Source organism: Mastigoproctus giganteus, chromosome 13, assembly GCF_048544385.1.
Source record: "Mastigoproctus giganteus isolate SK-2022 chromosome 13, ASM4854438v1, whole genome shotgun sequence".
Classification (NCBI taxonomy): domain Eukaryota; kingdom Metazoa; phylum Arthropoda; class Arachnida; order Uropygi; family Thelyphonidae; genus Mastigoproctus; species Mastigoproctus giganteus.
In genome coordinates, this window is record NC_143587.1 from 42479984 (window position 1) to 42493928 (window position 13945).

Here is a 13945-nt window from a genome sequence, read left to right on the forward strand (position 1 = left end):
GCTGATGCTACATAAGCTCATACGCTTGCTTTCTTGCATCACATGCCTCTATTACTATAATATAAATCTCATGGTGTCTAGCATTCTTCTGCCTGTGCAGTGGCAGAAGAATGCTAGTTGTAAAGCTTTAACTCATTTAAACCTCTCAAAATTGACTATGGCGGATGTTATTCAAATATGCAAGGCCATAGGTGACACTTTGATGAAAAAAGGTCTGGACAGCTTGTGCAAACTTGTAGAACATGTTGAAAGAACCAGACAGAGGGTAATTTGTACTTCACCAATCATTGCCTTCAGAAAACATCAATGAGCAAGTCTAAGAGGTCATAGGAACAACTACTATCGGTAACTATAAAGACTTCAGTCCAATAGCAGGGAGTGCTGCCATCACTGTCACCAATGTGAAGCAGCATTTGGGGGTGGCATCTTCCCAATGTGCATATCCTCTAGAGCAGTGGAAGAAGGTTGTACTATGGAGTTAAGAATCTTGCTATGCAATGCTTTGTTCTAATGGATATGTTTGAATGTGGAGATTGCCTAGAGAGCACTTCCTGTTGAAGTGTATCATCATTATTATTATTATTAACCATATTGTGCAAGGAAGCCTGAGGCTTATGCTGCACCAGCCAAAAAAATTTTGAGTTACCCTGTGTGTGTGTGTGTGTGTGTGTGTGTGTGTGTGTGTGTGTGTGTGTGTGTGTGTGTGAGAGAGAGAGAGAGAGAGAGAGAGAGAGAGAGAGAGAGAGAGAGAGAGAGAGAGAGAGAGAGAGAAGGAAATCAACAAGAAAGAGATGAATGATGATATCCAGCTGAGGACCCTGTGTGTGCCAAGCCCATACTCACCAGATGCGAGCCCCACCAATCAAAGTTTGGAGGCTGTTTAATAGGATGGAACTGCTTTAGCTGGCTTTTTGTCTAGTGATAAAGTAAAGTGATAAAGTAACAACAAAGTCCATAATGTACTCAGACATGCTGAATAATTGTGCTACATACAGTCTAGTATAACTACAGGATTAGGTCCTATCAGTATTAGCAGTAATACTTCACATCATACAGAAATGGTTTGTAGGTGGAGTTGCTGAGACGTAAGATTGACTGATCTGGGGTTTGCACTTCAACCCTACTAAATGCATGCAGGATGAATCAGAGCACTAAATTAGGCAGCAGTCAAAATGGTCATCTTACAAAAAGACTCATTTTGGAGGTTATTTTACAGAAGGAATTAAGGTGAATTGACTTAAATGTGAATTTTACAGCAATTGTGACAGATTCCACAGTCACCTCATTTAATCTGGGCCTTCTAGTTCACAGTTTATTATTAATGGAAGCAGCCTCTCTAAACTTCTTCACTGAGTTTGAAATGCGCAGTGCTTTTGCATAAAATGCTATAAATTTTCCTCTAACCACTGATATGGACTTAAAGCTGTGCAAGCTAGAGATTTTTCAATCCATGCCCAGTACTAAGTACTACAGATTCTAATACTTCCTGGGTTTGCAGTTTTCATAAAAAAGAGAGATAGTTCACTTTCTCTTCTACTGAAACCATCTCCTGTAGAGCAGATAACCAGAAAAAATAAAAAACAAAATTAGAGTAAATTAAGTAATTTTTCTGTGAACAGCCAGATTTCTGGCAATTAAAACAGTGGCAGTGGTTTAATTGCTAATATGGCAATGTAGATACTCCACTTTTACTGAATTTGTGGCTTGGCATATTGAAGGTGAGTTGTTAGAGTTATTCCTCATACAAAAGAGCCTTGAGAGTTTTAAGACCTACAAAAAAATGTTAAGTGACTAAAATCAGGTGATAAAGGGCGATAAACGACCTACTGATTTCTCTTTATTTAAGTGAATTATCAAGAAAGCATGTGTAAATAAATTCATTATATGTGTTCATTAGTCTTTAGCCTCTTCATAGTTATGAACTTGTTTCTTTTGCCTTTTCTGGTTGCTTGGGCTGAAGCTGTAAGGGAATGCAGTTCCAAGTATCTATGATTAGTTATATTTTTATCCACGTATTGAGTGTATTTCAGTGTTTTGGAGTCAGTTTGCTCCATTTTATTCCAGAGAAGAAGACCTCTTCCCATTCAGGTTGCTGATCCTGCCATGTGAAGGAGGGGCAGTGCCTCCTTATGCTCAAGTGGTATATGGATTTGTAACAAGCATATACAGAAAAAAAAAGGAAAAGAGAAAGTAACTTTCTTTCCGTCCTACACCAGTGAAGTATGTTTCTTAATATATATTAATTCATTGGGTATTAGTATATACTTAAAATAAGAAAAATGATTTTTCAGTTCAAGAAAGTGAACAAAAAGAAAAAAGAAAGTGAAAACAAGAAAGTGAACAAAACTGATTCCCATGAGGAGGCCCAGGTGTCAAAGCAAACCTTTGTGATCAAGCAATTCAGGGAATTGCTTGATCACGAAGGTTTGCTTTGACACCTGGGCCTCCTCATGGGAATCAGTTTCATACATAAGGATAAACCCAAGAAGGAAGAACTGTATATTACACAGAGGCTTCAGATGAGATCACAAAAACTGAATAAGGCAGGAAAACGTTTAACAGGAATTTAAATCAGGGTTTCAATGTATTTATATCTGCTATGCAATAAGGTTATATTATCAATAAGCAAAATGGGGAGGAAGAAAACAGCTATTCTCATAATAAGGATATTACATTGCAACTAATATTGTTTATGGGAATATAAACAAAAAGAAAATTTTTAATCTCATATCAACTGTTTCTACTTGCATTTTATGGTTGGCACTATTTTCTTTTTTGCCATTTTTTGTTGCCAAGGAAGCCAATAATTCTGTAGTATTAACAACTCTGAGAATCTGATCAGCTAAGTTAATTATCTCACGAAGATGCTCTTTCCGATCCTAAAGGGAAAAAAAAAATCTGAATATTCAAAATATCATTCATTTAATGAATTAATCATTCTACAGGGTGACACAAATAAGACAGGTCTTCTGAACAAGAGATTTTAATTAGTAAATAAAATCTTACAAATTTTAGAATAAGTAATAAAAAATATGTAAAACATGACAGATGGGGTCACTTATGCTGAAAAGCTAATCAAATATCAGATTTTACATAAAACAAAAGGCAAAACTGTCTTATTTGTGTCACTCTGTTTTTCACAGAGAATGTAACTCTTATGCATATCATAGGATCTTTATTATGCAAGGTACATGGGATCAAGACCTTTGAATAACAAACACCAGGGATAATAGATGTCTAACTGGGATAAAAGCAGCTTTTATTAATTAATTTATTGTTTATTAATTAAAATACTAAATGTTACAGCAATATTGTACGTGTGAAATGTAAAATATACAGTACCAAACAATAAGTAACATACACTATAACATTTAATAAAATTTTAAAAACACTGTGTAAACAAAGTTCTAATAAGTTTCCATTTTGACTAGTAACTGTAAGCATACTGTTCACAGCTATCTTTTCAGAAAAATTAAGTTACCTTCTTTTGGAAAACACAGAAACTTAAACAACAGCTGTGCAATCTTGACAGTACTTCAAGAACAGGAGATCAAGTGGAAAACATTTCTTGTTCCAAGTAGGGGGAGAAGTTTATATAATGCTGTTACCCACTCTACATGGCTAATTCTGAAATTTGTACAGTTTTCTTGTCTTTCTTCCTTGCCACTTAAATTTGTTTCCTTTATTTTTTGTTATTGCACAAACGATTTCTTCACCATTTGGAATGTGAACAGCAAGTATATTATTTTCTGTAATTAGACAATCACTGATGTCATCTACAAGGATTTCTTCACAATCATCAATCATTGTAACTAAGTAACAAATACCTAAGCAATAGGTAGGGGTACACTCAGGGCTTATGAATATTTTAACAATGGGCTCGCAGTTCTTCCGAATTTCTACCGAGTAATTTGATCGGTCATGGAAGTGAAGTCATCCGCGGTTTCCACCAGAGGTGCTTCCCATGCTCCCACTACTAGTAGTGTGATTAGTGCGCGTGATGCATTATTCACGACTGACTTGTATGATGTCTCGAGTCAGGAGCGGATTCAGGGGGGTGGAGAGATGGGGCTTGTTACCCCCTTAACCATGCATATAAGTGCATGTGTATAAGGAGGTCTATCTAAAAAAAAAAAAAAAACCTCGTCGTCATGCCTCCCCTTACAATTATACCTCAATACGATAGTGACTGGAGTTCTTTTTAGAATTTTTGATTAGTATGACATCACAATCATACTTTCTGAAGTTACTACTACAGTGTAAGTATGAATGCAACAATAAAAGTATGTCATATGACTGCGAGAATACAAGTGTTTATCATACAACTGCAACAATACAAGTATTTGTCATACGATGGTAACAATACAAATATTTGTCAACAATTTCTTTTTTTCATCTCGCATTTTTGTTACATTCCATTGTTAGGTGCCCCTAACTATAGTTCAGTACTTCAATCAACACTGTTTTCCAGAGATATTTAGATACGTTGCAATCGCAAGTATACGTCTCTTATTTTAGTTATCATAAATACATTGTATCATGCCTTCCAGAAATTATGAAAATTTGCAAATTTTCAATAAAATATTTACAATACAAAAGCTCTTATTTTGTAGTCAATATGCACACCCAGGGTCCTGAGCTGGATATCATCATTCTTCTTTTTCTTGGTGATCCCCCCCCCCTCTCTCTCTCTCTCTCTCTCTCTCTCTCTCTCTCTCTTAGGATAACTTGAGAATTTTTTTTTTTGGCTGGTGCAGCATAAGCCTCAGGCTTATGCTGCACCACATGGCTAATAATACTAATACTAAGTCAAATTAACTAAAAAAAACGCAAATGATGTTTCACATAAACCGTCTACCGCATGTGCTCGACACGCGCAACTTTTTTATTCGTCTTTTTTTTTTTAACAACTCGGGAAATATAATGGATAAATTTTTTTATGATAAAATTTTAATATTGCGAATAAAAAATAACATGAAATATTTCCCATATCACAAATAACAAAAACTATCTCAAAACATTCTACAATATAAAAACAAATATTACATGAAAAAAATAAAATAAATAAAAATACACAAATATTCAAGAATAATTTATTCTAAAAATTGCCATATGCAAATTTACTTCTTTATTAATATCTGTTGTCGATCTGCTTTGCTCAATTCCTGAGCGATGATTACAGAGGAGTGATTTAATGTAACGATCTGGATCAAATTGAAGCATAGTGTGCATAGTATTAGGGTTAGGCGCCACTTGTGGTTTCCCACATCTGTGCCATATGTTTGCTGTGAAGGAATACAGTACTACTGTAAATGTCAGAAAAGAGTGTTGCGTGTTGTATATGACATATTGCATTAGGTTCTGTTGTGTGTCCTGGCATTTCGCCGCAGGGCCCCTGGTGGAACTCCACGTTGCCCACACACACCACTAGGAGGTAGCCAGGCTACCCATTATTCTTTGGCTTGTCTCTGCCAGGGTCACCAGATCTTCCTGGACGGAGACAAAAAAAAAAAAAAAAAAGTAGAGTCGGGGAAGTACAGAGTGTACGCAAGAAAGGAGGGTATAGCTAGAAATATTTAGGATGTAGGCGAAAGCACCCTCCAGGTTATCAATCGAGCAATAAGCGCCATCAGGTGAAAGGGGAACCTGGGAAGGATGATAAATAAGACACAGCAAGAGAGCTGCGTGTAAGTTGCCACTGAGGAATCAGGTGGCCTGTACGCCAGTTGATCCTATCCAGGTTAAGATCGGTTGGCCAGTTAGGTAAGGATCAGATGTTTGGGTTGTTCCTATTTTGTGTTGGTAATAGGGTGCTCCGTCTTGTGAAGAGGGCTTGCGCAAACTTGGTAAATTCATAGTAGTAGTTTTCTTCTGTGATGAATAAGTGTTCGTTTCCTTGAGGGTTATCTTGCATACGAGTAAACAGGATGCTGCGAAGATCCTCATAGTGTTGAATCAGTTCTATTTCACCACATGCACAGTAGGGGTTGTCAATGATTCCCATGGATGTTAGGTTATGGTTTATTGATCCGTGTCCGGTAATAAGGTAGGTGGCATAAAGACCAGGAGAGAACCAATTTGGAGACTTGGGAAATACGGCATTCACATAAGGTATAAATTTCTTGGTGATTGGGCCCGTGTCGGTAGCAGTCTATCTATCCTGCCAAGTCTGAAGTAGTAGGATGGCAATTTGGTCTTTTCCTGCCTGATTTCATTCAGCTTATTGATGGAGTGTCCAAGGATAGTTGCTGGTATACCACATGGATAGACAGTAGTGGAGGTCCCTTCGAATAACCTCCAGATCAAGCAGAAGAACACCCACAAGAACCTGAAGGACTGGGTTGCTAACTGTGCAGCATGCCCTTGTAATAGTAAGAAGGATGGTGCGCTGAATGGTTCCTAGTTTACATTTGTTGTTGTAAAGAGTTGCCCTGCAAAATCAGACCCCAGATCCATATGTTATGAAGGGAAGGAAGATTGATTTGTACAGAACCTTAAGGGTGCATTGATTCAATCACCAATCACAACAACTCACCCGTGCAATGAGAGCAGTGTAGTTTCTCATTTTCGCATGGAGGTGTGAAAGATGCGGAGAGAAAGTGAGCTTAGGGGCAAGTACTATTCCCAGTAGTTTTAACGTAGAATCAAATTGAAGCAATGGTTTTCCATTTAGATCATAATAATCTGCGATGTATTCAATGGTCAACATTATTCATTCATTCACACGATATTTTTCATTACGCTGAAAGCTCGCTCAGCATCATCACTGCTAATCGCAATGGTTTCAAATATATTTCTGGCTTTCTTAATTGAAGAGGGATTTTAAAGATAAACCGTCTTTGACAAAATGTCTAAAATCATTAATTTTTATTTCATATTTTATCAGAAAACTTAAATTTCTTATTTGGTTTTCACTGTCTGACCACCAAGACAAAATTTCTTTCACATTCCACGATTTTGGGTAGCATATGTTTCAAATTTCTTTCAATTTCTCATTGTCATTGGAATCATTATTTAATTTAAAATTGCTCTGTTGCATTAGTAACTTATCCTTTAAGGATAAAACAATGTATTTAATAACTTGTCACGAGGTAATTTTTTAAATGTGTTCTTCCTTTCGAATTTGATTCCTTCAAATTCTCTCCACTTCAACATGCTCTCAATTTTAGCTTCATAATTTCCTTCAGAATTTTTCGATTTAGCAACAGCATTTATAGTTTGAATAATAAATTTATCTGCTTTTACCATTGTGATTCTGTAAAGCTTCTGAAAGGTAAGAGAGCTACTGCAGGATATTGATCATTAGTGCTAAATTATAACAGCTATCACCCATTCACCTAAAAAATATCTATTATCTTTAATCAGTTTCTCATTGCCTATAAATATTCAGCGACGGAATCTGCTTTAAACTCAGAAATACAGATATTAATCAGCATTCTTAAACAATAAACTGAATTAGGCAGATCCTTGCTACAATAAACTGAATTAGGGGACAAGCTAAGGATAGCATACAAAAAACTATACCAACCAACAATAGTAACATCAAAAAATACTTAATTTCTGTTCCATATATTGAACAGTGGCACAAACAGCTTTAAAGATACTGAATAAAACTGTGGCCAGACCAATATGAAACTACACACTATTCTGAACAATCACTCAATCCTTTTGCAACACAAATAAATTACTTGGTACACAACATTTCTTGGGGTGATTGTGACTCGTCTTATCAAGGTTCTATGCGGTTACCTCTGAATTTTCGTATTAATCAACAAGCAACCTCAGTTTGTGCTCCTCGTTCAGCAGCGTCAGAATTAGCTTTTCATGCTGTTAACAAAAAACATACATTTTTATTCAACAAGGCCAAAATACTCAGTGTCCAACGTAATTATACGAGACTTAATTGCAGAAACCATCGAAATTAAATTGCATGAGAATTCAGTTAATGTTTGCCGGCCATATCTAATCTCCGATTTGTGGTCTTTTATGCACATGTGTGAAGACAAATAATCCCTATTTAAGATTGATGCTCACCCCTATTTGGTAATTTTCATTCCTGTGATCGTGACATACGGTTGAAAAGCGTTGTCGGCTTCAGGAAGGAAAATTATTTTGCAATATTTTCGTTAAATTCTTTTAATTTTATTTTTACTTAATTTTTAATTGCATTCAAATTGATTTTTAATTGTGTTCTATTGTTTTTTTTTAATTGTTTTCAATTAATTTTTTACTGTAATGTAATATTTTCGATTTTTTAATTTAATTTTTACTGTAATGTTATGTTCGTTTTGATTTCTGGAGAGTATCATACAGAAGTGTTCTACGTATCATATTGAGGTAAACTTCTTTTATTCTTTTACAAATATAAAAATAAATAAATAAACTTTGGTTAATGCTCATAAAAGCTCAGATAATTATGGCCCTACTGTAATAATATTAAAAGAACATTCTGAAAGGAAGCCAGATGGTTCACTTTCCTAAAATAAGGTTTTTTTTTTTGCCAACATTACATGCATCGGCGGTTAATTATATTTTCAATAGTTAATTTTATATGTTTACAGATGTCTAAAAACAGTTTTTGTTCATATGAAAAGATAGAAGCTAATCAGGTAAGTTTTAATGTGTAAAGATACTCAATATGATCAATTAACTCCTCTTTAATCTAAAGTAATCTAATTTCACTTGCATTTACTATCTTATATGCATTATTAAATATTGCACAGACATTATGAAATGAAAAATTTGCTTTTTTGTTACTCAATTACATTCAATGCATTTTGGGCATCTTTTTTAGAAGGCAAACTGTGTGCTTTTTCACTTTCACCACTGGTAACAAAAACTTCATTTTGCTTGGTACTCAGCAACTCTTCTTGTGTTGGCAATGCTATAGTAGCAACTTCATCATCCGCCACAATAAACTCCTTACATTCACCAACAAAATCCACATGCTCCTCCAAGCTTCCCCACTTCTCAACTCTCAAGAATTGAACAAGCACATGCAGGCTTCCTTAAAATGAAGAATTTCTATGCCACAGTGATCTTATACTTCCTTTAAGAACAAGAATATTGAGATGTTTTGTCTTTTCTGTCCTCCTTTATGGAGCTGAGGCGTGGACACCGACAAAGAAAACCCAGAATAAGTTAAATGCTTTTTAGATGTGGTTGTTACAGACAAATGTTAAGGGTGTCATGAACTGATAAGATAAAGAATGATGAGATCATGAGACGAATGAAGAAAAAGACAGAAATAACTAACACTATAAAGCAGAGGAAACTAAAATATTTAGGACATTTGATGAGGAATGACAAATATAAGATGCTGCAATTGATAATCCAGGACAAGATCAATGAAAAGAAGTCGAGGGAAAAGAAGGAAATCTTGGTTAGCAAATCTCAGAGAGTGGTATGATCAGAGTAACGACGGTTAAGGGCTTCTACCTCAAGTTCGTCCATGAAGATAACAGCCAACCCCCTGCAAAGAGACAGCAAACTAAAGAAGAAGAGGATTCTCGTCAATATTGCTATCACATTCATTTTCTGGACCATGTTCTTTAATGATATTCTTTCCAAAGCCACTCTTTCTGAAACAGTTGACAATATTATGCTTGATACAATACTGTTCCAAGCAATAACAATATTTTGCATAGCTTGGTTTGGAAAATTTATAAATCATAAGTGGGTTACGTTGCAGCACAGATGCATCATATTTTTACAAGAATGGACCATACAGAACACCATTCTGTGGCCTTTTCTTTGTCAACTAATCCAGACTTTCCACAAATATTTTGCAAAGTTAAGTTACTCCTATCCTTAAATCTTGGGAGCCAGCTACTGATGCATTTGAAGCCACTAATTTCAAGTTGTAGATAATCAGCTTTTTCTTGTAAAATTGGATCCAATACTGGAAAATTAGATTCACACATTTGTTGGTACCACTCAAAAAGTTTTGTTTCAAGCTCATGTTTTGCACAATGAATTTGTTTCCTGTTATTTTATCGCTGTTTCAGTGCCATGTACTTCAAGTTTTTTTCCCATTTTTTAGTATCATAGCCAAAGTAGGAAAAGGGAAGTCGTATTCTTTTTCAAATGTCTGTTTTATTTTGTTCCATCCTACCACACTCTTGTATAATTTTCAGTTTACGTTCCAGGCTAAATTCTCTCCATTTTTGCTTTGTCACCGTAACTCTAGAAGACATTTAATATAAACAGATGTTGAATTAATTTAACAATACAAGCTCAGATCCTTTTAAAAATGTCACAAATAATAGACTATAACAAAAGACTGAACATGGTGCAACAATTGCAACTGACATTTTTCAGATTTTATATGTTGTAGCAACCATAAACTGGCTTTGTGGCTTTGTTTGCATAAAAGTAAATTAACAAGTCCGTGCTATCTTTTGGGAAATGCAGAAGCAGGTGGTCACCTACATGCTGGTCAGAATGCAATAATAGAACAACTATGCCAAGGTTTGTATTAACCATGCAAAATGACATTATTTCTCAGGAGATAAAAATGAACTTTGTAATACATATTAACTGAAATTTGTAAATAAATGAATATGAAAAGAAAAGACTCCTTTTGCAAGGGAATAATATGTGCTTCATACAGATGACAATTTTATATTAACTGAGTCTGAATTAAACAAGATGCTACTGTAGTGGTAAATTTCCACCAATTATTCATCTACTTTCACAGGAAGGCATACCAGCTCCCTTTCAGCACAAATTAATAATATAGCAAGAATAACACATTACCACCAAATACTCAATCGCCTCTTTTATTATCCTTGCCATGCCAGATTTTAGGCTTACCATAACAGGAACATTATCAACACTAGTGCTAGACAGTTTATTAAAGGAATCCCACATGCTTTCAAAGTTGTGCAGACGAAGATATCTATGGAGATATCTATGCTCTCATTCTGCTGAGAGCATAGATATCTCCAGATCATAGTTCTTTACTCATTGTAGCATTCTGTTGGCTTCTTCCAAACCTTTCTGGATTAAGAAGGGTAACTTTTTCTGATAACCTGAATAACTGTTGAATGGGTGATGGGTGGGAGAGGACTTTCATATGTGGGGTTTCAGTCTGTTGTCGTTTAATTAAGCGAGACTCTGTATGGTCATTTTGTTGGTTAGATTTGCCATTTAAAGGAAGATCAAGAAACAGTAAGATTTTTGAATTTTTTCTAGTCTAGCCTGCCATGTAGAGCCAGGAGTGTTGCCTCCTAGTGACCACAACTTTATGAAAATCAGTAAAAATGAAAAAGAAATGGCAAAAATGGATTTTATATACAGTGTGTGTTTCAGAATTCCAGAACAAATGAAGGAGCACACTCTACAACTTAATATAAGAAAAAAGTTTCTGCAAAATGTCTCAAAACCTTATTTCCAAGATATAAAGCAGAGTAAAGTGGCAAAACATTTTTATGTTCAAATTTATGCCATAAAAATATGACTACGTAAAATGGGATTTAAAACAGAGCAACACATATGTATCAACATTGACATGAATAATACCAATTACTCAGTTGTGAGTAAGCATAGCAGAGTACATGCTTGCAGTGTCATGATGACTGCCTTGTTGTTCACAGCACAGCATGTGTTAACCTGACATTATGGGGGACACTACACATCTGTTTGTTTTGTCAAGTTAAATGTGATTTTAATTTATGGCGAGGTTTATAGGAATTTCTTAGCTGCTGTTAACAGATATGAAGAAAAATTTTTCAACTTGATGAGTACCAAATCATAAAAATTTACTGCTGCGGAGAGCAGACTTAGAGAAACAGGTATGCTAAAACAAAAAAAAAAAAAACTACAGCTAAATGCTGGTAGAAGATTTCAACAAAATGAAAATTTTGAATATAAAATACTTCATGCTGTACAAGTATCTTCTACCAAAGTACCAAAAGGTTGTCAGGTTGCATAAACAATTCATCTGAAAGCATATGGAGGACATTACATGAACAGCGATTGAATCCATTTCAAGAATTGTTGTCACAAGTTAATGAATAAACAGAGAAACTTTTGCCCAGTGACTCAATTTGTAACGTACACCTCATCCTACATTTCTCAGCAATTTTCTAGTCACAGATAACTCACATGTTGCAAGAAATGGTATTCTCAGCTCTCAAAACACTCATATCTGGGTGAAAGAAAACCCATATACAATTGTCAATTTTATATGATTGATAGGACATTCTTCGGGCAATCCTATTGGTCCTTGTTTATTTTATTTTTTAACCAGCAAAGCATATATTTCTGAAGGACAATTTGTGCAAACTACTGGAAGACAGACCCCTTGAAAATTATCAGAGTTGTAGTTTATGCATGAAGTCACCATCCCACTTTTCCTGTGATATTTCAGGCTTTTTAAGTACTGAGTACTATAACTAATGACTTGGTCTTATGGTCCTGAACAGTAGTCAACAAGATTAGCCAACCACACACCCTTAAATTATTTTATGTGTAGTCACATGAATCTCTGGCAATCCTGGCATGTAATGTGTAAAGATATTATACAGGTAAAGGCCAAGTAGTGAAATTGTGTTTGTTTGTTGCATTGTTTTATTTTCTGTCTTTTTTTTTTTTAAAGTACATTAGGGACATTACATGAACATTAAGTACATTAAGGACATTACATGTTCTACTGTTGTCTGTAAGGTGACTGGTCACTTGTCCAGGAGGCTGAGGAGTATGCAATCACATGGTTTCTGTCACTGTTCCATGGAAGCAGACTAGGATCTGCTATGCACAATGCATTCCAAATAACTAGTCCCCCGCTCCTGTACACTTCATCATGTTACCACCCAGTTCTACACTAGATGAAAAAAAAAAAAAAAAAAAAAATATATATATATATATATATATATTTTGGAAGCTGCTCACTACCATCAAGGACAGTTCTGAAACAATAAGACAGGCCAGGGAAATGTGAATGTGTCATGCCCAACTGAACAGAGGTCATTTTGAAGAGCTCTGGTATTTTTTTTTTTGAAGTTATTTCAGTTCATTTTTTATAATTTATGTTTTATGAGATATATGTTTATAGGAAGTTTCTTCCTTTTTCTTTTTTTGCTGTAGACTTTTGTTTAGTGCAATTTTAAAACTCTGCATGCACACGCACACACGTATGTATGTACATTTCATTATGAACACAAAAAATAAAAGAACGTAGGAATTTTAAATCAAAGAGTGGCATATATATGTACCAAAACCTGACCAATTTCCTTGAGATTTAGTGGTAGCTTACTGAAAGATTCCAGAGGCATTAGTGTTCGATCAGAGACTGTTAGACAGAAGAACCATTTATGTGTTAGTAAGGATTAATGATAAAGAAGCATCCTCACGTGATTAAGTTCACTCTCCTACTAATGTTTAATACTAGTAAATTCATGCCTAATTCATGCTGTTCCAAGCTATATGGAAAATATGTTTATCATTATTACTATTATTATTACTGACTATTTTAAGGAAAATAATTGAGAGTAATTACAAGTTAATCTAAAATTCAAAGGCAGGCAAGTATAAAGTTTCACTCTCTGTTGTTGATACTATTCAAGGACTTTAAAGGATTTGTTAGTTAGTTAGTTTGTTAGGTTTTATTGGCGCATTAGCAACTAAGGCTATAATGTGCCAAAACTAGGTGATATCTAAAAATTTTAAGACTTTAAAGGACATCTCAGTATGCTGCCAAGTTGACTTAGACATCTGTTATGGCATCTGGAATGAAGTTTCACACTATTGCTGTTGTTAAGTAAAACATTAGTTTGAATTCTTTATGTTGGAAGAATTTAATTGAAAAAAACCCTCCCAAGGAAAAACTTGGAAGGATCTGCAGAATGATCAATGTTTGTACATTTTCTTCATTAATTGGTGGCTATCTGTGTATAGCAGAATTCTTTAAATATTAAGTATAGTGACCTTATCTGTGTACCTG

At 34.9% G+C, this 13945-nt stretch overlaps 1 protein-coding gene across 1 annotated transcript in view; it reads right to left on the bottom strand.

Moving 5' to 3' along the window:
• TppII (Tripeptidyl-peptidase II) overlaps window positions 1-13945 on the bottom strand; it is a 647643-nt gene that overhangs the window by 55582 nt on the left and 578116 nt on the right. The window contains exon 27 of the mRNA XM_090387764.1: window positions 2749-2879. Within this exon, the coding sequence (XP_090243890.1) occupies window positions 2749-2879 (131 nt within the window). The remainder of the gene's footprint in view (window positions 1-2748; window positions 2880-13945) is intronic.